The 25,821-nt window shown below is 41.8% G+C and overlaps 1 protein-coding gene across 1 annotated transcript; it reads left to right on the forward strand.

The window, feature by feature from the left end:
• Positions 1 to 573: 573 nt before the first annotated feature.
• On the forward strand, positions 574 to 19,321 carry RTCB (RNA 2',3'-cyclic phosphate and 5'-OH ligase). The gene is made up of 12 exons (XM_019728426.3): positions 574 to 759; positions 3,640 to 3,718; positions 4,798 to 4,865; positions 5,957 to 6,056; positions 8,101 to 8,257; positions 9,158 to 9,314; positions 10,335 to 10,494; positions 11,841 to 12,016; positions 12,529 to 12,717; positions 13,405 to 13,515; positions 14,530 to 14,649; positions 18,214 to 19,321. Exons 1-12 carry the CDS (start codon positions 667 to 669, stop codon positions 18,319 to 18,321), a joined length of 1,518 nt encoding a protein of 505 aa, XP_019583985.1. The 5' UTR covers positions 574 to 666; the 3' UTR covers positions 18,322 to 19,321.
• Positions 19,322 to 25,821: the final 6,500 nt, after the last annotated feature.

Consider the following 25,821-nt stretch of genomic DNA (forward strand, 5'->3'; position numbering starts at 1 on the left):
ATGGTCAGGAGTACTTAGTCGCCAAAGAAAGCTAGACGGGAAAGCCCTGGCTGTCCGTAGGGACTGAGATTTACTCATTTCGGAGGGCACATCTGGCCGTAATAGGTGCCCCCACAAGTATTTGTTGGAACATATGGTAAATTGTCCTGTGTCATTCTTTGGGATGCTGTTTCCTGACAGACAAGTTATTCAACGTATACCCACAAATTCATTCTGAAACACATTACACGTTCAGTTGTGGTATTTATTTAAACTTGTTCATCTTTCTCAGCTGCAGACGTCTTTTCCCCCCTCGCTGCTGGGGATGAAACTCCAAGCTGACTTATTCATTCGAGCAGCCGGACCTGACCCAGATTGCACGTTCGTTTCAGTGCTGCAACTAGATCATACTAAAAACTACTGGATTTGAGCTAGTTTAACTTTAGCCTAGAAGAGGGTAACTAGTAAATATCCCAAAGGGAAACACTAGAGGGCGGTCTAACTTAACTGAGAGACACGCGGTTGGTGCGACAAGTTTCGAGCCTCGGCGCTTGCCGTCGCCCATCCTGCCGCGGGGCCGACTGCGCCTGCGCAGGTGGTTCCGGAAGGTGGCGCCTGAGAGAACAGGGCCGCGCGGGGCAGCTGCTTTTCAAAGGGGGTGCGGGAGTTGCTGTCGTGGTCGCCGCCATGAGTCGCAACTACAACGATGAGCTGCAGTTCTTGGAAAAGATCGATAAGAACTCCTGGAGAATCAAGAAGGGCTTCGTGCCCAACATGCAGGTGAGGCGGGGAGCAGGAGCCGGTGGCGGGGCCCAGGGGCTGGGAGCGCGCGACGCCTCCCCGCCACCCGCCCGGCCTCCCGCCAGCCCTCCCGACCCCTCGCGGGCTCCGGGGCCGCCGTCGCCCCAGCAGAGTTCCTCCCACACCGCCCTCGGGGACTGCCTAGCCTGTGCCGGTCCCGTCTCCCCTCGAGCGGTCCCCATCTCAAGGGACAGGCAAAGCGGCGTATGTCTAGGGAATCCAAGTAAATAAGAAGTTGGCGTCTGTAAACCGTTTTCACACAAGGCTCATAAACGCACGGTAAGATGCGTTACGTTGCTGAGCTTCGGAGCCATGAGTGGTCTTTGCCACGTGGCACAACCCGTCCGGGGTAGAGCTGCTGGGACGGAACCCCATTCCTGAGTCATGCTGCTCGTTTAAGTGACCTTTACAGACCTGGGTTCGCTGAGCCATGTTTTTAGAATTCACTGCTCCGTGTTGGGTTTTAATAAAACGGTGTTGTTCCTCGCGACGGCCCAGAAAACTCATAGGGCACACAAATTGTTTTTAATATTCACTTCGCACAAGGACCTCGAGGAACAGTCGGTGACAGTCTCCTCTGTGGACGTAATAAGAGGTTCAACCAGGACTTGATGTCCAGTTCACTGCTTCCTTTGACAGGATGATGTCTTCCTGATGGAGACTTGGGCGGCCAATCCCCGAGAGTCGGAAAGCCCTGGCTGCCTGCATCGCTCAGGCTTCATCACCACTTGTGCACGTTATCTTCCGTGAAAGTAAAGAAATAAGGAATGTCTTCGTGCAGTGTGGGTGCACAACTGGCTTGTGAGATCCCTTCAAGGGCCATGCACGTGCACTGAAGCTCTGACCCTGTGCCCTGGTATAAATTCTTGATAGCCACTTACTCTTTTATTCAACATCAAAACTTACTGAGTGTCCCCAATGAGTAAAGCACTGAGCTAGACACTGGAGGGGAGAAAAAGCCCATGGTCACGAGACTTCTTTTTGCTGTTTTCCACTTGGCCGGTTTCTGTGCATATAATCTGGTTCCCTGAATGAAAAGCAGAAAATAAAAATCGTGCCATGATCATCATAAAGAGACGGTAACACACTCGTCTGCAGCATTTCTGACTTAACTTTTGATGCACATGCTTCTGCTGATTCTCAGAGCAAGTCCGATTTTGCGAGGCAGCTCTGGTCTAACTCTACAATTTCCTACCATCTGGCCCTTGAGAAGGTGGAGCTGATCTCTTGATATATTGCTCTTAAAAAGTTAGTGACCTCTATGCCAAGCTTCAGTCATGTTCCCATGCTTGTGAGAATCATGAATTTCACACTAATAATTATCCTGGCTCTTACATAATCTCCATTCCTTGCCTAAGACCCACTAAAAATTCCTCTTTGTTCCCTAAAAACATTCGTCTCCTGTCTTTATGTCATCTTTGTGTTCAGCTCCTAAATGTGCTGTCGTTCTAGTGATGTCTCTTGTCTTTAAAGAGCCAGCTCAGCAAACGGAACAAAACGTGAGCAACCTGTGAAGCCTGCCCCAGTTCCCTAGACTGAGCCACTTCATCAGACTCTTCCGTAGCCTGGTTACTTCTGTGACAGCACTTGCCTCACTGCACTCTTAGTATTTGCTTGTCTGGGCTGCATCCTAGACTACGAGATCCTCAGGCAGATCTTGCGTATTGTTTCGTGTCTCCCCTTGTGCCCAGGACAGTGCCTGACGTATCATCAGTAAATGGAGAAGAAATAAATGTGACCTTTAGAAATTGCACTGGATACATTTTCCATCAACTGGTCTTGTTATTTATAAAGTGGTAAAATGCAGAAGTCGTCTTTCTTTTTAAAGAAATTTACTTGTCCAGACAATTAAGTTAAATCTTTGGTTCTCCATTACTGGGCAGTTCTTTCATGACATTTGATCTCTGATTAAAATGTTGGGGCCTTTGTTGTTGCATAGTTGTGTCTTTCATTTCCTTTTGTGTGCCCCGATTGTCAAACTTCTTTATCCCTTAATATTATGTAGATTATAGAACTGAGCACACAGCTACATAGCTACATGTTAAATTTTTTTTTACTCACTATTTACCTAAGTATAGATTGTAAATCAGCATAGGATGCAAAAAAGTGTGATGTGCTGCTGTCTTAAGCACAGAAAAGGTACACTAAAGTCAGATGACTGCATTTTATGTTCAGAATTTAAAATTTTGATTCATCTGTTTTTTTAAACCTATTGATATTTTAGATATTTTTGGCATTAATTTTATAATATACACAAAAAAATATTTTGCCTGTTAAATTCTTCAATGTGGCTTTGAGAGTAGGAGAATAAACAACAACTTGTGAACACTTAAAAGTACATTTTTAAGGTAACAGTTGACCCTCGAACAATACGGGTTTGAACTGCATGGATCCACTTATAAGTGGATTTTTTTCAATAAATACTATAAATGTATTTTCCTTATGATTTTCTTAATATTTTCTTTTCTCTAGCTTACTTATAAGAATACAATATATAATACATGTAATATACAAAATATGTGATAATTGACTGTTCATATTATCAGTAAGGCTTCCGGTCAACAGTTAAGCTGTTAACACTTAAGTTTTGGTGGAATCAAAAGTTATACTCGGATTTTTTTACTATGGGGGCTGGGGGTCAGCACCTTTAACCCTTGTATTGTTCAAGGGTACGCTATTTAAGGATGGGAACATCTTGTAGTCTTTGATAGGAAATTTTCTGCATGTTTAAGGTAATGTGAAAGTGTTTTATAAAGAGTAAAGCAAAATGAGTATCTCATACAGTATTTGTATTCTGTCCAGTGCCTATACATCATGTACATGTGCTCTGACCTAGTTTTTCCTTTTCTTTGGTACCAGGTTGAAGGAGTTTTCTATGTGAATGATGCTCTGGAAAAATTAATGTTTGAGGAATTAAGGAATGCCTGTCGAGGTGGTGGTAAGTACATAAGAATTTTACATGTGGCAATGTAAGTAGTGTCTTCCCTGTGGCCTGAAAAAAAAGGGGGGAATTCAGATAATTATTATTTTAAAATATTGTCAAGAATGACCAAGACTTGAAATGAGACCAAAAAACTTACTTACTTGTGATTGTTAGCTACCTGGCCTTGTAGAAAACACCTGGAGCTGGGTGGACCTGGTTGGTTTTGAGGCTAACCTTGGATAATAAGAGCAACCTCCTGTAGTTCTTAAGAGTAATTCTAAGAGGAAGATACTGTCTCCATTTTACAGATGTGTGAGTCAAGGTTAAGTAACAGTCATTTGCGTAACTTCTTGGTGGCAGAGCCAGATTTCAGCCCCAGGGATGCCTGATTCCAAAGTCAGTCTTCTCAGCAGGATACTGATTAGCCTCCCTGAGCTTCCGTTATCCCATCTATAAAAGAAAGGCTGTTACACCTGTCTTCAGGACTGCAGCCACGTGTAGACATAAATATATAAGCTCTAATGGTGATAGTGAAACTGAAATCTAGTTTTAGCCCTTTTGTTTTGTAGATCAGCAAACTACATCCCATCCCACCTCCCCGCCAGGGTATGCTGACTTGTCTAAAATGACTTAGCAACCAAGTGACAGAGCTGGGACTAGAACCCCCGGTGCCTTCTCAGTCCAGTGTTTTCCCAGCTCTTCCACATTGCCCTTCTTTGTCACTTAGAACAAAACCAGTGCGGACCTTTTTTGGTAAATAATATGAACTATTGAAAGAATACATTTTTTTATATTGACAACATGACGCTCGCTAGTTATGTTTTACATCTCCCAGTACAGCATTTACAAGCAACTTGCTTGTGGTTTGTACAGAACACTGACAGCACGTGCGTCTGCTTGTTCTCACTACCTTTGTGTGCATGCGTTGCCTCCTTGAGGAAGCTCCCTTCACACTCCATCTCAACCATCCGTTCATGCGTTGTTTCAGTGGTCCTAATCGCTTCCCCTCCATGTCACGCGATCTGGAATTGTATGAATGTGCTTACTCAAAATCTAATGTGTCCTTGTTTCTAATACTGATTTTTTGTCTTCAGGTGTTGGTGGCTTCCTGCCTGCCATGAAACAAATTGGCAATGTGGCAGCCCTACCTGGGATTGTTCATGTGAGTCTGCTTATATTTTCTCTTAGTCTAAAAGTTTGTTGACTGGATGACTGGCCACGCTTAAATGATAGTGATGTCATGTAGACAGTGACCTTGGAGCATCTGGAAAGAACCATGGGACTTACAAAATAATTGGGCCTAAATAACATCAGAGGTTCTGGTTGCCTTTGGCTAGAATCTATAAGCGTTAGAGAACCTTTGAAGGTGTTTTTAATGTGCTCCTGTTTCTTTGTCATTGTATGTCATTGTTCCTGGGTTGGTGTGCCACCCTTGTAGTTTTCACTGTGGCCCCATTCAAGAGGATGGAAACAAGTCTAAGGATTGGGACTGAGGAGAGGGAGAGAGGACAGTATAGGTCCTCTGGACGTGATTGAAAAAGTGGGTAGTGGCGATAATAGGGATAAAACTGGGTGGGCCCCACTGTAGTCTAAGGTTAAAATTCCACCATTAGAGAGGCAAGTGCTAAAATGAATCTATCCTACAGACATTTTTTGAAGTCTTTATGCCAGTTACTATGCTGGGCACTTGGGAAATAAAGACATGACTTATGCATACGAGGAACTCAGAAGTGTCTGGGTGTCTCCTGGTTTCCTCACCATGTTTATTCTGCATTCCTCCCGGGTCAGGATCCTTTTCTAGGCCCCAGATGTAGGAAGTATGTAGTATTCATACCATGCAAGCCACTACATTTGTCTGTGATTGCTTAAACACTCAGGACGTATATAAGTCAGACACTGCTCTCCTTTTAACCTGACATGACCACGATTTGTCAGTGTCTATCTTTAAATGGCTTTAAAATGTAACAATACATTAAAGTTAGTATGTGGTCCCCCGTATCATGTTATAAAGAGGCTTTTCTATTGTAGTTTTCCTTAGTTAATGGTCAGACTTTACAAGAAGGATTTTCCTCCACTGTATTAACTTTATGATTAGGAGTTTTCACACCTAATTTTCACCAACAGAGAATAAATATTTCATGAAACTAAGATCTTGACTTGGGTAAGACTTTAGCCCACAGCTTATTTGAGAATCAATATCAGGTCCCTCAGGCGACCAGGCAAGCTGTATTTCATTTTCTAATTCTCTTTCAGCGATCTATTGGGCTTCCTGATGTCCATTCGGGTTATGGGTTTGCTATTGGGAATATGGCAGCCTTTGATATGAATGACCCTGAAGCGGTGGTGTCCCCAGGTAAGGTCACTGCACATCTGCTTCAAGTGTCTGGCTTCTCACAGTGTGTCAGCCTTTCGGAAATAGAGCATGGCTTCTTGTGTGTGCATCTCTCAGTCTCATCACATCCTATCATTTCTTCCTCTCATTTACTGAGGGAATTAATTGTGGACACTCAGAATCTATTAAAATATCAAGTAAAGCTTATATTTATTGGGAATTGTTTAGGCTCTTATTATATGCCAGGTATTATTCAGAATTGGCTACAAAATAAATTGAAGCACTTCCCCTGGCAAATTATTATCTTCTCTGTGTCCCGGTTACCTCTTGGGCAAATTGGAGCTAATAATGTTACATTGCCAGGTAGCATTATCATGAGGATTAAATGAGGCAGGCTGTGGAAGACACTTAGAACAGTGCTAGGCACATAGGAGGTACTCAGTGATTGTTTTCACTGTCATCGTCGTCATTCACGTCCAGTGGCACACACCTTTTCACCTGTGGGGTGCTTTCACTGAAAATATTTCATATCAGAAATAATATCTTTGCTTTCAGAGTCTGGGAAAAAAAAGTTTAAATTACACGTTGAGAGTTCTGCCTCTGGCAATGGTGAACAGGGTTGTTTCAGACTAATCCTCTGCTGAGAATAGTAAGACAGGCTGAATAAAATTAAAAAAAAAAAAATCTGTTTTTGAAAGCCTAGGACGCTGAAGGCAGTAAGAACGCATGAGGCTGCAATGCAGAGCAAAAGACAAATGCACATACTTGTGCCCAGCATAGAGCACTGCTTTTCTCTTCAGGTGACAGCAGAGTTCAGTCGAAGGGTATATAGACGGTGTGAACAGTTCAGTTAACACACTTGACAGCTTTACCTCTAACATACGTGCATGGTTCTATGCATACGCACATTACAGTGCATCCAAGAACTGCAGAATACACGTGTTTTTCAAGTGCACACAGAACCTTTACCAGAATTGCCCATGTTCTAAGCTAGAAAGCACTTCTCAAATTTCAAAGCGTTGAAATCATAGAGCTGTAGTTCTCAAAATTTTTGGATTCAAGACCGCTTTACACCCTTAAAATTTTGTGAGGGTTGATTTCAAAGGCTCTTATCAATGTTTACCTTACTAGACATTAAAACGGGCATTTTTAAAACAACAAACAAGTACATGTTTCACTACCCACCGGAGCAAACATGTTATCACATGTCATGTGGCATTTGGAAAACGTCACTATACTCGAGAGAATAAGTTTAAAAGGCTAATAAAGTCCTAGTATTATTGTACATTTAGTCCTATAGACTTGGAAGGATCGCTGGACCACACTTAAGAGCAACTGATACAGAGGATATTATCCTACCACAGTGGAATAAGGTTAGAAATCATTAACTACAAAAAAAACCCAAAAAAACCCTCATATATATTTATAAATTAAGCAGTATGCATTAAAGTAACCCAGGGATCATGAAAATACAAGCTAAGTTAAAATTAATAAAAATACTTATGTCTAAAAATTGTGGGTTACTGTTAATGCCATACTTGGATAGAAATATATGCACAAATTAGAAAAGAAGAAAGGTTAAAATACCAGTGATCTAAGCATCCATCTCAAACAATTAGAGAAGGAACAACAAATTAAAAACCCCAAAAAAGGTAGAAAGATGGAAATAATTGAGAGCAAAATGAACGAATCAATATCTAATAGAAAGGATCAACAAAGCCAAAAGGTGGTCTTGAAAAAGGCAAATAGAATTCATAAACCCCGACAAGAGTGACTGAGGAAAAAAAAGAGATGCACATAACTCACATTTTAATCTCTATCTAGATGTTCCCGTTGTTCATTGCTGCCTGCCTGGCCCGCAAAGCACCGTTAGTGTGTCCGTTAACTTTAAACTGTTTTGGTGCATCAGCCTCGACACCCCAGAAAACTACTTTGTTGGCTACAGTAAAACAGTTATCTTTAAAACAATGGCTGTCTATTATAAATTAATGGTGGGAAACCACAGGTAGCAATGCCCAATACCTGGTTTTGCTAATACTTGACTAATTTTTCTCTGTTTTTGTAGGTGGCGTCGGATTTGACATCAACTGTGGTGTGCGCTTGTTAAGAACCAATTTAGATGAAAGTGATGTCCAGCCTGTGAAGGAGCAACTCGCCCAAGCTATGTTTGACCACATTCCTGTTGGGGTGGGATCCAAAGGTGTCATCCCAATGAATGCCAAGTAAGCGCACGAGCTTCCAGTAAACAGAGTGAGAGAAATAATAGGCCCCTCCTATTCATTGCCAATGGAGGACACTGAGGAGATGGGGATTGTTTAGTCTCTTTTCAGGAAGTGATAATGAATTGGTTTTTAAGCGTGAGGTCCCGCCCACTTTGAAAAGCGTACCTAGAACATATAAATAAATTCTAATCACCTTTACAAATATTTTCGATAGGATTTGTCCTAGTAAATAATATTTGAAATGGGCTGTAGCGGGAAGGGAACACTGAATGTTGTAATCTCTCCTGGCAGTGTTTTGGAAGAGGGCTGGGACCTTACATGAAGATCAAAGCTTTTTCCTTCTAGGGCTTTAATGTGTGTGTACCTCAGCTTCAAAATGCAGGTGCAATAAAAAGCCACATAGTACTTCTGTGAAGGCAGGAATGAGAGCTTAAAATTTAACCTGTATCGCCTGAGGACAGTTAGATAGCTTTATTATCTGACTGTAATTTTTCATAAATTATTAATGAAGGCGGGTAACTGCGGTAAAGTTAATGGTAGATAGTGATATCTGATTATGGTTATAAATTTTCTTTGGCTGCTTCAATCACCACCTTATAGAGTTCAGGATAGAGAGGCAAATTGAATGTAAATAAGATTGAAAAATACAAGGGGTTGTATAAATGTCAAGAACTGTAATCATCTCTGGTATGGCATTTACTATTTACATTGCAATTCTTTGTATAACTGCTGTTCTCCAAAGACTAGAGTTGCTGAGAGCGTAAACTTTGTATCTGGCACAATGCCTGATGCACAGGCGATAGTCAGTGAAGGAAGTTCCTGTGCCCTTTGAGATGAGGTCATCCTTAGGTTTTGCTCTGCCTTGGCTGTGAAATGACTGGCATCTTACTGCTCACTCAGAGACTTGGAAGAGGCCTTGGAGATGGGTGTGGACTGGTCCCTGCGAGAAGGCTATGCCTGGGCGGAAGATAAGGAGCATTGTGAGGAGTACGGAAGGATGCTGCAAGCCGACCCCAATAAGGTCTCCGCGAGGGCTAAAAAAAGAGGCCTTCCTCAGGTAACACTCACGCTGGAGAGGCAACGTGTGCATTTTCTTTCTATTTTGTTTTTTGGGGAGGAAAAAAAGATCTGTCTTCTATGTAGTAAATATATCTGCAGGCTTTTTCACAGTACAGCGAAACACAAGTTTTTTTGTTTATGCTCCGTTCTTACTCTTTTAAAGAGCTATCCGGAGCTTGCAGATGTTCATAAGATAAAACAAGGTATCATGAATTAGAAGTGGATGGGAGAAAAATGGAATATGATTATAAGCCTTAAAATGTATGCCAAAATTGCATATTTACATACTTTGACAATCTAAGATTTGGCTGAAAGTTTGCGGGTGTCTAAGGTGAAAAGACACTTTGTCAGTTCCTGGTGTCCATGAGACAAGAATATACCAACTGTTTGAAATTTATCGCTAATTTTGATGGCTTTGCCATTAAATCACTGTGGCCTTGGGCAAGTCTCTTTTACCTATCCTCGTCTCATTTTCTTGTTTGAATATTGGGAGAGTTAAAGCTAGGCAACCTCAAAACACTCTTCGAGCACTGCCATTCTCCGGTTCCCCTAAATCATCTATTAGCTCTACTTAAGGCATATATTCTTTCAATGATTGATAATGGTCGGTGTCAGTGAACTCAGATGTTTTAAATCATTTGAACTTGGCCCTTGTGTAAGAGTCATTATTCACCAGAGTTCATCCCAAAATTTAACGCTTCTCTCAGTGATGTTAAAATGTCCTGTGAGCCATTTAATGATCTGAGTTTGAGTTTATGAAGCGTTTAATACATGTACCTCAAGCAGATGATGATACAATAAACTTCAAGAGCTGCTCTCTATTATTTTTGTTGTGTGGAATATTGCTTTAAATGAGTGAAGCATTTCTAAGGCTTAGAAAATTTTTTCTTACATAAAATACTATTTATGTGGTTATTTTTTTGTTGTCATTGGTTGTTTTTTTATCTGCTTGCTTTTTAAATGGATTTTTTGAAATCCGGAATAGAAGCTGTTTTATCAGACATTCTCATATTTGCAGTTGGGGACCCTGGGAGCAGGTAACCACTATGCAGAAATCCAGGTTGTGGACGAGATTTTCAATGACTATGCTGCTAAGAAAATGGGCATTGACCATAAAGGACAGGTGTGTGTGATGATCCACAGCGGAAGCAGAGGCTTGGGCCACCAGGTAGCCACAGGTACGCTCTGGACCTAATTTTTGGCTTGGTGCTAAAATGTACAGTTAATGGGGAACCATACAGAGATTTAAGAGAGAAAGCTCTGGAACTATACTGTGTAGGTTTTTATGCTGGTTCTTCTAACTCGCAGTGTGACTTTGAACAAATTAACTTTACTGGGCCTTAATTTCCTCATCTGAATAAAACGGGAAGAATAATTTCATAGTGTATTGTCATAGATTAAACGAAACAGCACGCGGAAAGTACTTACTTACAGCAGTGCTTGGCACTTAGTAAGCACTCAGTAAATGTTGTCTCCAGTTATTTGGTTTACTCTTACAGAGTGCTATTACTGTCTGACCAGGAAAGACCTGAAATTGCAGTTTATGTTGTAGACATTAATTCAGGAAATATGTCTTAGATACCTGTACTGCAAGATTGGGTATTACAGTGGATTCAGTGATGAAATAGGCAAGGACTCTGCCATCACATTTTCTCATGAAAGAGATGTGATGTTCATTAAAAAGAAAAAGACAGACAAGGTGGTGATGGATAAAATACAGAAGAGACTAAATGAAGTGGTTAGGGAAAAGATGTCAGGCTTCCAGAGATGGCTTCATGGATGCGTAACGTGTGCAGTTTGGGCAGTCCTACACAAAGGACATTCATGACCAAAAGACAGCATGAACAAAAGCAGAAAATAGTGGGAAGATCGCTTTGGATGAATAGTAGGATGTGAAAGGATTTATGAATGCGTGAAAAGCTACAGAGACACATGGAAATTATTATGATAATTCATCCTTGTATGTACATTTCATCCTATGGGGATTTAATCAGTTGTGCCAGCCTGACCCATTAGAATATTTCATCTAGCAAATATATGGAGCATTGACTAGTATTTGTGAACTTTCTGCTAAGTACGTCTCGACACTTGGTCTTGGATTTGATTTTCCTACAGATCTAGCAACTTGTGTCTTCCTCTTTTACCCTCTCGCGGAAAAATGATTTTTAAAAACCATGATGATAATAAAATGTATTTTACTACTTCTGTTCCTATTCATTCGCATGCCAGGAAAGGCATAACTAAACCATGCTGTCGCTGTGTGTATACACATCTTCCCCTTCAAAGTTCCTGGATGGCAGATGATGTCTCTAGTCCACATAGTTGTGTCACACAGCTCTGAGAAAATTCTCAGTAAATGTGTCTTGACCAAGCAAATAGCTGAACTCAGAAACACTTCAAAGGGAAAGTTATATTTTACTTGGTTTTTTGTAGACTAAGTTTGAATGTAGCCTACCTGTCTGCAAGAAATCTGAATTATAAAGGGAAAGCTCGCTTGTTTGGACTTGTTGCTGTCTCATTCCAGATGCCCTGGTTGCTATGGAAAAAGCTATGAAGAGAGACAAGATTATCGTCAATGACCGGCAGCTGGCCTGTGCTCGAATCGCGTCCCCAGAAGGTCAGGACTACCTGAAGGGCATGGCGGCCGCTGGGAACTACGCATGGGTCAACCGCTCTTCCATGACCTTCCTAACCCGTCAGGTACAGCTGACGCTGCTCTTCCTCGTGGTGAAGTTCAGTGCTTTGAAACAGGGTCGTCAAAGCAAAGCGGGTAGAATTGGGTTTCAGAAGTTTATGTAATATTCAGAAGATTGGCAGTGTCCAAGACTTTGGGTCTGCTTAAACTAGGTAGCAGACTGTCAGACGTGGGGGATGAGGGAAGGAGACAGGCCAGAATTATTTCCGGAATCTTCCTGGAGCCGAGAGGGTAGGGGGGCCGGGCCTTCCACTAGGATTCCGAAGGCTGAGGAAGAAGCAGTTCTGAAGGGTGGGAGCAAGAGTAGCCAGGCAGCTTGTCAGCCATAGTTGGAATTGATGGAGTGGAATTTCTCAGTGGTTTAAAAGGCAGTTTTTGTCCTTTATGTGAAGATAAATAGTTCTAGCTCTGAACTGTTAAATCCCTCACTCCCTTCAGTAACAAACTGCCTGAAATCAATAAGACAAGTTGTGAAGAGCTGGTTCTGGCTGGCTGAAACGTAAACTTCTTCTCTCAGGCGTTTGCCAAGGTCTTCAACACAACCCCTGATGACCTGGACCTCCACGTGATCTATGATGTTTCTCACAATATCGCCAAAGTGGAGCAGCATGTGGTGGACGGAAAGGAGAGGACGCTGTTAGTCCACCGGAAGGGGTCCACCCGAGCTTTCCCTCCTCACCACCCCCTCATTGCTGTTGATTACCAAGTATGTACTCAGCCACTTGTGGTTTTACGCAGTGGGGGGCATGATTCACATAGTTCTAAATATGGATGGATTTAAACAGGAAAGCAGCAATTGTGAAAAGGAAGTAATCTGTCATCCATGAAAACAGTGACTTCCAGTCTTCTGAAGCAGTGGCTCTCCCCATCTTCTGTGCTTGCAGTGTGCTGTCTAAAAAGTGCCGCATGGGGAACATTTTACTCCATGAGGATGATTTCAGATTATCTTTTTAAAGCCTTTGAATGACAGCGTTAAGATTCAACTCAGTCTGTTTCATTCCTCTTATCCTTTTGGTGTCCGGCTGTGATAGAATTAAAAAGGCTCTTAACCTACTCCCATTTCACAGATGAGGAAACTGAAGCCTGGAGAGGGCAGGTTCCTCACTCAGGATGGTTATTCCCAATAATTCCCTACACACTTGAATTTTGGTTTGTTCTTACATTCAGTCTTTCTTTTGCTGCTTTCTGGTCCTCACATTTTCATTCCCTTCCTCTTTCCTGACTCTCAATTATCAAAGAAGCAAAATAATCTCTTAATATAGTTGTAAGAGGAAAGCATTTAGAGGCTCAGGTTTTTCCCACAATCCTCCAATGCAAGAGGAGATTTAAATCCCAGGCCTAAAAACTCGTGCTTTTCTAAATTTTAACATGTTTGATTTGTGTGCATCCTCAGCTCACTGGACAACCAGTGCTCATTGGTGGCACCATGGGAACCTGCAGTTACGTTCTTACTGGCACTGAGCAGGGCATGACTGAGACCTTTGGAACCACCTGCCATGGAGCGGTAAGGAAAACAGAAGCTGACTTAGAAGTGCTTTGTTCAGTTTATCCATGGTTTTGCATTTTGACAGGTAAATGTACTTGATTCAGCACTAAAGTTGAGGTTTGGGTCTGTCTGGTCTTCTACCTGAATTGATTCCCCTAATACATACAGCGCTGTGAACCAGCGACGGTCATCTAGTATCTGTACCTTCGGGGGTCGTTGTCAGGCCAGAGACTGTTTCTCATTGCTGCAGGTCCACAATACCCAGGCTAAGGAATTGTCACACAAGCATAACTGATAGAACTTCAACTGATGCAAATTGACGTCATAGCTTAGCTCAACGATTCACCAGACCTACTCATTTGCATGATTTGTTCCTTACTAAATGGGTCCACTCAAGATTTGGGGGATATGGTTTGATCCCTTCTCATTTCCAGCTGCCTCCCAAATACGAATTTTAACCCAGTGATCAAAACCAGTGTGACATTACACACACACACACATATGAGCAATGTCGAGACATTTTTGATTGTCACAGTGGAGTCAGGGAGTTTGGCTACTGGCATCTAGAGGGTAGAGGCCAAGGATGCAGCTAAACGTCCTCCACAGTACGAGACAGTCCCCACAACAAGAAGTATCTGGTCCAAATGTCAGTAGTGCTAAGGTTGAGAAACTTACAAGCAGTACAAAGTTTATCTGATGACAGACATGCTGTTTACAATTTAAAATTAATATATTTATACTGAATTGATAACTAATAGTAATTAGAAATAAATACTAAACCTTTAAATACTAAGTGCTTTGTATAGATGGAAATTTGTTTTCTAAAAGGATATGATGAGGCTCCTAACACAAGGCACATAATAATACAATAGAAAAAGACAATAGAAAAAGATTGTCTTTTAACTCCTTTTTCAGTTTAAAAAGAAGTCAAGGAGAAGGCATATAATCCTAAAGATTTGAATAATTGCTGGGGTTGAATATAAACTGTAGCTCAGAATTTATGAAGTGAAATTCGTTCCTCTCCCAATCTAGGGCCGTGCATTGTCCCGAGCAAAATCTCGACGTAATTTGGATTTCCAGGATGTCTTAGACAAATTGGCAGATATGGGGATTGCAATCCGTGTTGCCTCACCCAAACTGGTTATGGAAGAGGTAAGCAAGATTTTCATAAATATTCAGTATAAAACTGTTTATGATTTATGCCAGTGCACAGAGGCAGCAGTTTTTGGTATCGCTAACAGAAACTTTGTTTGTTTTTTGTTTTTTTAAATAACCTCAAGTACAGTTGATTATTGTCTTTTCTCGTTTGGAGTAATTACAAGCCAAGGTAAAGAATGATCTTTACCTTTCATGTGTAGTCTCTGTCTGCATGTTAAGCTTTAGAAATAGTTTGAGCTGACTCATTTTAACCTTTCTTTTGCACAGCTGTACACTGAACATTTAAATTTGAAAGCAAAATTGAAAAGACTGGGAAAATGTTTGGGGAAACGGTTTTGTTTGATTCACAAGGGAGCAAAAAGTTTGTGTAAATTTTATATATGTATGTGTACATATGTACATATTTAAATTAGAAGCAACTTAAATTTTTTTAAAAGTTTAAGAGAAAAGAAAACTAGTCATCCAGGAACTCAGTGCCCTAACACAACCATTACCTCCTTTTGTAGGATACTTATTGCCTTTTTCTTTCTAAATGCTTTTTTAAAACAAGTTATAATCGTAGTGTAAAAACATTTATAGTCCTTTTTTTATTTAGTACATTATAAATTGTTTGTGTCACTTTTAATGGTTGCCGAATATTCTGCCAACTAAATACCCTAAGTTTCTGCCCAGATTGGACATTTAGGTAGCTTCCAAATTTTTGATACTATAGGTTTAGTTATAATGAGTGTCTTCATGCATGAAGCCTTTTTCCAGATGTTTTAATCATTAGAGTGAAATCCCAAAGTAGAATTACTGCGTCAAAGAGTGTGACACACCCTTGTTTTTTAATAACTATTAATTTTCCCTAATTTTTAGAACAAACACATGTTTAATTAAGAGGTTTTGGAAAATATAGAGAAAAAAACAAAACATCTAGGATTCCACCAATCAAAAATAACCACTGTTGACATTCATATAATTTTTACTTGCGTGTTTTACAGTATTTTTTCATTCACTCATTCAGCTAATACGTATTAAACATTTGCTATAGTTGGGTACTGTTCTACCATATTTCCCCGAAAATAAGACCTAGCCGGACCATCAGTCTAATGCGTCTTTTGGAGCAAAAATTAACATAAGACCCGGTCTTATTTTACTATAATATAAGATCGGGTCTTATGTTAATTTTTGCTCCAAAAGACGCATTAGAGCTGATGGTCCCGCTAGGTCTTATTTTCAGGGAAACAGGGTAGGTGCCAGAGAGACTACAGTGAACAAAACTAGCTTAAATCCCTTCTTGTGAAACTTACCAAATAGTGAAATGTCTGGTGTGTTAGATGATTAAGTGCTACAAAGTGAAAACGGGGAGGGGTTAGGGAGAGATTGGGAGTGGGTACAGTTTTACGTAGGGCGTAGTAAGGTGATATCTGAGTGAAGAGCTGAAGGGAGTGAGGGTATCTAGGGCTAAGCTTTCCAAGCAGAGAGAACAGGTGCGAAAACCCTCAGGCAAGATTATGCTTGGATGTTCACGAAACAACAAGGAGGGCGCTGTGACAAGCACAAGCAAGAGACACGAGGTCAGAGAGGTGGGGGGTTCCACATTGTGTGGGTCCTTGGTTTTTCCTTTACAGAGAACTTTTGCTCTTATTCTGAGATGATGGGAAGACATTGGAGAAATCTGAGCAGAAGAGTAACATGACTGACTAATATGTATACTGATGGGAAGACTCTAGAAGAGAAATTGATGATGCAGAAAAGAGGGGAATTACAGGATCAGTGTCCTTTCATAGATGAGAGGAGATGGGATCTGGTATACAAGTAGATGGGGTTGGTCTTTGCTAGGAGCTCGGATAATTCATCCTTATTAAAAGGAGAGAACGTACAAATGCAGATAGCCAGGAAAGATATGGTGCGAGTCCGTGGAGGTTCAGTGTAGTAAGAAGTAGCAACTGAGAGTGAGGATGCAGGAGAAGGTATGAAACAGTCATCTAAGAGAGGGGCAGGGTAATCGGCCTGGTGAGAGTCTGGGGAATTGCCAGGGTAGCACAAGGGCCCAGCTGAGCTAAACTCAGTGGTTGGGTGTTGACAGCTACCTTCAGATGTGGAGGTGCAGACATGAAATAGGTGCTGGGGTAGGGTTATCTCTTAACCAGGGTTGCCAGTACAGCATAGCGAAAGAGGCCAGGTTGTTGAGGGTGTTGCAACGGGAGTAGGTCTCGTGGCGCTTTAAAGGATTAGGGAGATAACATGAGGGGGCGTGAGCTGGAAACCGGCCTTGGTAATGACAAGTTCTGGGCTGATGACCCCAGGAGTAAGTGGCTGAGGAAAGTGTTAAAGGAGCAGAAATCCAAGAAGCCAAGGTACTGAAAGGACCCTCTCCCTGGACACTGAAATCAGTCAGAATTATTATAGCAGGAGGGAGTGACAGTGAGGCAGGAACTAGAAATCTTCCCGTGATGATGGGGAGTGATGCAGATTCGAGCAGATAATTGCAACAAGAAGAGGTGGTAGGTGGTTTAAATGATGAATGCGAGGTTCAAAAATGGGGTGTTTAGGGAGGAAGGAGGGAGAATGGTCTGGGAAGAGCCGTCAAGAGCAAGGTGACCTGTCCCACTTCTGAGCCTAAGGGCTTGACCCCAGTTTAGGAGAGAAAACAGGTATCATTTCAGAAAGTTGGAGGCAGAAGTAACATCTTCAGAGGAGATCAATGTTTCAGCAAGAACAAGAAGATGAAGGGAATGTTCAGAGAAGATGGGAAGAGGGAGAGGATTTTGCACTTGACTTAGTGGAAGGATTTTGCACTTGACTTAGTGGAAGGAGTTTCATAGGCCACAGTGGACAAGTCTGAGATCAGAAGAGAATGAGAGATGGGCCAGAGAAGGGTGTGTGCAGAGCTGTATGGGTTTAGTCTGGGAGGCCTAAGCTTCCTTGTTGACATGAATGGGGATAAAGGGTGTGTGTGATGAAATTCATTCTAATGGTGGCAAGATGGTGAGTGGGGGTTAGGGTTAGAGGGGGAAGGAAGGGGGCAGGTCTTGCTTGAAATTCACAGAGACAAATTTGAGTGTGTATATACATACACACGTACACACATACAGTGTTAAATATAGGTATATATGAATTTAATAACTTTCACTTACTGTGAAGGTCATACATGTTCATTCCAGGAATTTTGACAACTGCAGAAATATGTAAAGAAAGAAAATCAAAATTGCCAATAACTCCGCCATCCAAGGATAATTACCTCTAACAGGATAGTTTGGTGCATTTCCTTTCAGTTGGGTATTGGTGTATATGTTCTATTCATTGATGTTTTCTGCTTTTCTTAGTTATACGAGTGATACATGTTCTTTGGGAAAATTTGGAGAAATGCAGAAAAAATATAAAACAAGTTGAGAGTGTTTATCTCACTACCCTCGTACCAACACTGAACTTAATCATCTTTTTAATCTTTGCTTATTTGATGGGGGGGAGTCTCAGTATTGTTTTCATGTGCATTTCTTTAATTATAAGTGAAGTTTAATGCATTCAAAGCTTCCTTTTTAAAGAAACTTTATACTGTTTCCCTCCCTGCAGGCTCCTGAGTCCTATAAGAACGTGACCGATGTGGTGAACACCTGCCATGACGCTGGAATCAGCAAGAAGGCCATTAAGCTGAGACCCATTGCTGTTATCAAAGGCTAGAACCCTCGCTGTGGCCCCCGGAACCGCTGCCCCTCCTGGAGGTGGACGTGGACTGCAGTGCTCTTCAGACATCAGACTTAAGAAACCGGACGGGTTCCAGAATGTGTGGCTGTAACTACCCAGATGCTGACCAAGAGGCTGCTGCTTCAGGAGCTGTGAAATTCCCTTCTGGGAGGAGTCATATTGCCCTCATTTGGAAAGGGATGTGTGTGCTTCCTCCCTGGTTGTCTCACCGATTCTTAGGAAAATTTATTAGCGGGTGGGGATAGGTCAAGAAACTGCCTTACTCAGTCATATACAAGTCTTTAATCATCAGAATGGACCTCTCATACGAAGCTCTCTTTACATCCTGAGAGATGTCATAAAGAACATTCTATGCAATGAGAAGGTTTTGGCACGTTTCCTTTTTGCCCTTCTTTTGTCATTTTGTCCATTCATGCACCATCTATCCCCTTCCCCGGCACTGAGCAAAACCCTAAATACCACTCTACCCAGAGAGTACCCATGGGGTCATACTCGGGTATTAGATGAATGGCTGATGGGACACACTGAGGAGGGAGTATGTGTGGAAGTATGAGAATAGAGACCCACAAGAGAAAATAGTGTTCATAGACTTGCTACCTTTCTTGTTCTAAATTTAAGGCAGAGTTTTGACTTACCAGCAAAATGGTATCATCAGCTGGTATCTGTCATTAATTAAGCCTCGTCTGGCAGACTTTTGTTGAATAATAACTTGCACAGTAGCAGCAAAGAATCCTCACATAAAATTCAACATCTTTACATGGGTGATTGAATTATTATAAAAACAGTAAAGGACACGTCTGTTTTGATGTTAATGATTGCTCTGTGTTGACAGGTTGACTGTTCTTGTGCCACCGAATTAGATTTCATGGTATGTATTGTGACACCTCGAAGATGTGCGGGTCAGAGGTGACAAGCCGTGGTGGAGTCCAAATAGCCAGGAAAATAGAAAAATCTAATAAAGTTGCAATACATTGTTTATGTTTTGTGCTTAATAATTTATAGTCTAAGATAATTTGTATTTGTTCTTGAGTCGCTTTGGACAGTATTGCTGTTTTCTGATTTTCTCTCAGGGTGCTTTCATAGACTCACCTGAAAAAATATTCTTTCCTAAAACTTATCCCTCAACTGAAAATAAAAACCCCCACTGGAGTATCTTCTAGGTACTATTTGGAAGGCTGGGGGAAAGCAGACTGCCTCTGAAAAATGTGACACGAAGTACATAGCATGTCTTTATTCTGAGCACTCAGATTTTTGACAGTAGAGTTTGAAAGTTATCAATAAATAAGTTAGGAATCTTAATAATGCCTTCAGATTGGAGCAATAACTTGTGCACAGGTGACTTAAGGGTACAAGTTACCAGGAAATACTGGAGGGCATTGAAAGATGAGAAACAGGCTTCTGGCAGCTGCTAGATTCTCTGGAGATGAGGCAACGTTGGAGTGTCCTGTGGACTCCCTCCAGCTGGGCTTGTCTAATGACACGTCACTTGGAACTAATTCAAAGCAAGGGCTCCTCCCAACACTAACTGAGGTCAGTGCAAGAAATGCTGCAGATCGAATTTATTAGATGCCTTACTCTCCAGGGAGGGGAGAGAGGGGCAGGTGAGGAGGAGAAATAAAGAATAGTTTATGCAGTGGCGTTTCTGCTTTATAAGCTTTTCCTATACGTAGCATTTCCAGTGAAGTTGGCCCAGTTAATGACCATAGAAAGTAGTGGTTAATATTTTAAGTTCAAAGAGAAAGGTACAAACGTTGTTTTCTTTGTTCTAAAGATGTTATTTTCCAATTTGAGGCCAAAAGCCACTTTAAAAGAAATGCTCACATGAGGCTGAAGTAACCAGCTGTTTTTATTGCCTGGAGTAAAAATACCCGTGTGCACGTGCACACAGCTAGGAACGCCCTTGATAAGGCGCTGTGGTTCTTTCAGGCACCAAGAGGAGGCTTAACACTGGGCACAGCTGAGTCCCTTTCTAAGGCCTCCGTCGTCAGTCGGTTTATAATTAATTTTCTCAAAAGCTGACTGGCATTCACGGCCTGGTGACAGACTATTATTCCTGTTAGCAGCACATGGTTAGGAAAACCAAGTCATGAGATATAACATAGGAACACTAGTTTTCTCATTTTGTGACTATTTCCTGGAGCAACAAGGAAGTGAAGATTTAAATACTGAATAAAATCTTGCAGATCTGAAGACACTCCCACCTTGATCTTTATAAGATAACCTTTGAAACCCTGAGCGCAAGATAACATGTTTTCTAGCTTTTCCTGTTTTTTTCTGCTCAATACTTCATTTTTTTTCTTCATGTTCGTTGTCAAGCTTTTCTCCTATTTCTGAAAGTGAGGCTTGTATATTGCAGAAACCTTTATAGCTCTGCCCGATAGCCCATTGCACAACTCACACAGTGCATTCTGTTCTTATTGCTTATGTCCTATTCTTTCTGCACCTGCCCCAATGCTCGACTGTGGGATTTTCACGTTGTCCAGAGAGCCCGGTTTGTGTCCATCTGGATCAGCTGAGTATTATGCTTCTGTTAATTATCAGTCAGGCAACTTGGAGTACGCCAAGTCATTACGCTAGATTCTGATCTTGAAAGCTCTTGCTCTGAAACACCAGAGATCCAAGAAGATAATGTTACAAGGGAGGCATGTTACACAGAAGTGAGTGGTGATTTAAGTTGTGCTTTGCAGAGAGGTTGTAAATCACAGTTAACATGACCAAAGGTGGGACACCTCACGTCTTTTGTTGGGTGTGAGGCAGAGAGGAACACAGCGCCATCTCTTGACAGCTGTTTCTGTCTAGAATGCATTGCCTGAGTCTGGACATGAGCAAACACCAGATGGACCCAAGTTTAGGGTCCTCCAGAATGCAGAAGGCCTGTCCAGGTAACGAAAAGCCAGGGACAGACTGACAAGCTATTCCAGAGTCTGAAAAGACGTGACAACTAAAGACAATATGTGTTCCTGAATAGGATCTTGGACCAAAAAGGGAAAACTGACATTGTTGGTACAGTTGGTGAAATTTGAATAGCATCTATAAATGGGTCAGTAGTGATGTGCCAAGGTTGGTTTCTTGATGGAGGTTATGCAGGACAGTGTGCTTGTGTGATGTTGTGATGGTTATATAATAAATATTTGGTCTCCATTCTGTTTCTGGCACAGAGTTCCTAAAAGCCTTGGAATTTCCTAAGGGGTAACAGGGATAAAGGTGTCTTGTTATTCATAACAAGCCCCTTTCAACTACACCAGAGTTTATGTTAATGAGATGACTTTTGGAAAGCCCCTAAGGATGGGGGGTGGTTGCCAGGAGAACCAACCCTGTAATTAGAGGGTTGGAACTTTCAGCCCCACTCCCAACCTCCACGAAGTGGGGGAGAGGTGAGGGGCTGGAGATTGACTTAAAGCACCAAAGACCAATGATTTAATCAATAGTGCCTGTGTAATGAAACCTCCATAAAAACAAAGGGATGGAGTTTGGAGAGCTTCTGGGCTGGTGAACCAGAATGCATCCCCGTGCCCAGAGGGTGACACATCCCAAACACTGGGAACAGAAGCTCCTATGTTTGTGACCCTTCAAGACCAACCCCTATGTATCTCTTCATCTGGCTGTTCATTTATATCCATTAATATCCTTTGTAATAAACCAATGATCTATTAAGCAAACTGCTTTCCTGAGTTCTGTGATCTGCTCTAGCAAATAATCAAGCCCGAGGAAGGGGTCATGGGAACCTCTGGTTTATAGCCAGTCAGTCAAAAGCACAGGTAAGAACCTGAACTTGGATTGTCTGAAGTCTTGTGGGACTGAGCCCTTAGTCTGTGGGAGCTGAGGCTATCCACAGCTCGATAGTGTCAGAATTGAGAAATTGTAGCATAAATTTTCAGTGTCCACTGAAAAGGAGAATTGCTTGGTGGTGTTGGAAAAAACACATCAGACCTTGTTTGGGAGAAAAACATACTGGAGAGCTTAAAGATTCGGAAAACGACTAACAATAATTAGTACTTAGTTCCTCAGAGTGGGCAAAGGAGCAAATGTGGTAAAATTTATATTTTACCACAATCGGGGATTATGGGTAAATGGGGTATGGGAGTTCTTTATACTGTCTGGCTACTTTAAGTTTGAAATAATTTTAAAATAGTTTTATAAATGGGTAATTTAAAAATAGAATGACACCTCCTAGACAAAGTGTTTATGGTAGGTCATTTGCCAACACAGCCACAACAGTTCCTCCTAATCTGGATGCTTCTGCCACGTGGCTGCAATCTCTCCTGTCTGGAAGTGGACTCTGTGTTCCTTCTCTCCATCTGCATTGGTCTTGTGACTGGCTTTGACCGAAAGGATGTAGACCTGTGACTCCTGAGATGTTGGCGGCCTCCATTCTTGCCCCCTCTTCCTGCTCTGAGATCATCAGGCCTCCTCAAGGAAGAAGGACCACGTGGAGAGAGGCCATCTTAGAAATTTTAGGAATCGCTTAGAGGCCAGCGATTCCAGTTATTTCTCCATTGTGAGACATAATAAATCTCTGTTGTTAGAGGTTTGTAAGTGGCTCATTACACATGAAAAAACCTAGCATGTTATTATTTCCATCATTATACCTAAGAGTTTAATCAACATCGACTGACTTTGCGTTGAATAGAATTCAGACGAACTAGAGCAGTGTTGTTCTGCAAAGCTGTCCCTATCGTCCATTAGAGAATTGATGGATTGCCCATGGATTAATAGTGATGACAGCACTTTCTAGTTCACAGAGATGTTAATGTAGCCTCATGTCACCTTTACCATAAGTCTGTGAGATGGAATAGATAGTCCTAACCTTAATTTTACAGATGAAGAAATAGGTTCAGAGAGGTCATATCACTTGCCCAAGGAAACAGAGTCAATAAGTGCCGAAGTCAGAACCAGAATCCAGGTCCTTTCTGCTTTGTCAAGATGCAGCTGAAGTCGTGGGTCTTCTGTAGAAAACTTTGCTCTCCCTTCAGATGTCAAACCAGAATTATATCAGAAAGCATTCTAATGTTCTGAATCAACTTTGGTTGCTGTGAATGTGAATGGGGATTAAGGAGGGTCCCCTAAACAGCCAGGACCCCTAAGGCACTTGTCCCTCAATTTTTTTTTTTTTTACATGGATATTGAGCTGTAAGTATGGTAACCATGGGTCTCAACCAAGAGCTTACAGGGAGGGACTTAATGGTCTTCAAATACGCTTTTATGATTGCAAGTTATCTAATCATTTGAATCTGCATGGGGCTGCTTCAGAACAGTGAAAGGAGAGATGTTGGTTGAAAATAAGGGGGGAAAGTCATTGGATTACAAAAATCCTGGCTCTACTTTTCTTCTTAGCCATTATCACCACCTGAAGCATTACATATTTACGCTTGTTTATTGACTCTCTTCCCAATACTAAGTTCTGTGGAGGCAATCACAGAACAACTGCCAGTGCAGGCAATCTGCTGATTGATGAATATATGGATGAACGGATGCATGAAGACCAACCACTTCCCTGTATAAGCTACTCATTCACCTCTCTCAGCTTCCGTTTCCTCATCTTTAAAGTAGAAACGATACACAAGACATACCTCATAGGAATGTCGTGTCGATCAGATGAAAATAATACATGTAAGGGCCAGCCTGCCTTCAGGTAGACCCTCGGGAAATGTTGGCTAGTGGAGAATTTCTGTCATTAGAGGTGTTTTAAGAGAGAACAGATAACACTTTTCCCCTGCATGGTTTAGTCTTTCATTTCACTCAAACCCCTCGGGTTGAATCAGGTCATTTCCCCAGGCCCTTTCTAGTCCTAGCCTCTGAGCTAGGATTCCTTCTTCAGAGACGTCTCCTCTGTCAGGGAAATGGGAAATGTCTTCAGGAGTGGCCCCCCTCAAGGCTTGCTCTGTAGGTAAAAAACCAGTTTGGAGAGTTTTATCGTCCGGACACTCCTTCTGCAGCATCTGCAGTTTCATTTTGGCCATGGTTAATGGCAGTGAGTAACCCAACATGAAAAGGCCGCTGACAGGTTTTCACCAAAGGACGCAGCTAAATAGCTACGAAAGGATTAAAAACCAATCTCACCTCCCAGACAGCCTGCAAGTCAAACAACTCAACGATAACAATCAAAGAGCTGGAAAGGGTCCTATGGTTTCATGAACCAATAAAGAAAATATAAAGCAACGTGAGGCCCTCGGCCCCTCCCAGCAGCCTGTCCGCCAACATGAGGCTGAAAGGGTTGGCGACGGCTAATAGAGAAGGGTCGAGAGCACTCATCTAGGGATGGAGTCTGCCTTTTTAGAGATCTCTCTGCAGAGAAGGAGTACATCATCTGGGCCACATTTTCATCAAAAGTCTCATTGCCAGAGTCATAGGTGGGCTTGTTTTCCATTTTTAGAGATGACAGTGATAACTTTGGGAGCTTTGAAGAAAACCTGTGTCTAAACAAACAGCTCAGAAAGCGTTTGCAATGCACCATCTGACACCTTGGTTGGCTGACTGGCTTGGTTATAGCTGAGTAACACTGACTCATCCTACAAAATGCTTTCCGCAGCCCGATGGCACTTTGCTCTCGGATTCCATTTAAGGTTTATAGCACCTGGAGTCAGGAGAATGACGGTTAAGCTCACCTGTCCAGGGTTGATGTTATGCTACCAACAGATCAAAAACTGCTGGAAGGAAGGACATCCCAATTCCACTCTCCTCCAAACCCTACTCTTTTTTCCTAGGTGATTTTATTCTCCTTCCTGTCCCCAGAAATGCCACAAAGGGAAGAAAATAAGGGACTGTTTTCTTTCTCTCCAGCCCTTGATCCTGACTTTGTATTGGTTACTCCATTGAAGTTTTTCGACAAGGGAAAAGTAAGCCACAGACAAAAGGAAATTAATCAATTATTGAGCATCTATTATTTGCTGCCAGACTCTTGGGCAAGGTGTTTTGCCTATATTATCATTAGTTCATGTAATAAACACGGTAGAACTTTCCAGAGTTACCATAGTCACAGAACTATAAAACATGAAATAAATATGAATGTAATTTAAAATTGTGTGTCATCACAGAGGAGACGTGCCAACTTCTTAACCAAGTCATTAAAAACTGTTAACTCAATGCTTTTGAAACCAGACATTACCTAAGGAACAGCACTAAAATCACATAGTCATACAAGCCTCTTCTCTTCCATCCCTGTTACCCGCAAATGGCAGACCCTGCTCCGTCTTCTTCATGACTTAAATTCCTACCTTAGTCCTAAGCTGAATGCATTACTCTCCAATCCCTGCCCTTCCAGTTCTTTTACTTCTCCAGTTTCTAGGACCTTCACCTCCACTTGACTTCAGATTCCTTGAAGGCTTGTCACCTATGAGTCTCTGAATTGACCAGGATATTCACCTCTAAGATCTCAGGCGTAGAACTATCTCTGATGAACCATCTTTTCCTCCAGTGGGTTTCCCTATACATCATCCCATCTCTCTCCATTCATTGTGAAACATCTTGAAAAGGCAG

This window comes from Rhinolophus sinicus, chromosome 1 (genome assembly GCF_057876585.1).
Source record: "Rhinolophus sinicus isolate RSI-liver-muscle chromosome 1, RSI-T2T, whole genome shotgun sequence".
NCBI lineage: Eukaryota > Metazoa > Chordata > Mammalia > Chiroptera > Rhinolophidae > Rhinolophus > Rhinolophus sinicus.

Excerpts from the sequence above, each read along its gene's own strand:
- RTCB (XM_019728426.3), top strand. The coding sequence starts at position 667 with ATGAGTCGCAACTACAACGATGAGCTGCAGTTCTTGGAAAAGATCGAT. Across the intron at positions 760-3,639 it reads GCTTCGTGCCCAACATGCAG|GTTGAAGGAGTTTTCTATGT; the intron begins GTGAGGCGGGGA and ends CTTTGGTACCAG. Across the intron at positions 12,017-12,528 it reads TGACCTTCCTAACCCGTCAG|GCGTTTGCCAAGGTCTTCAA; the intron begins GTACAGCTGACG and ends TTCTTCTCTCAG.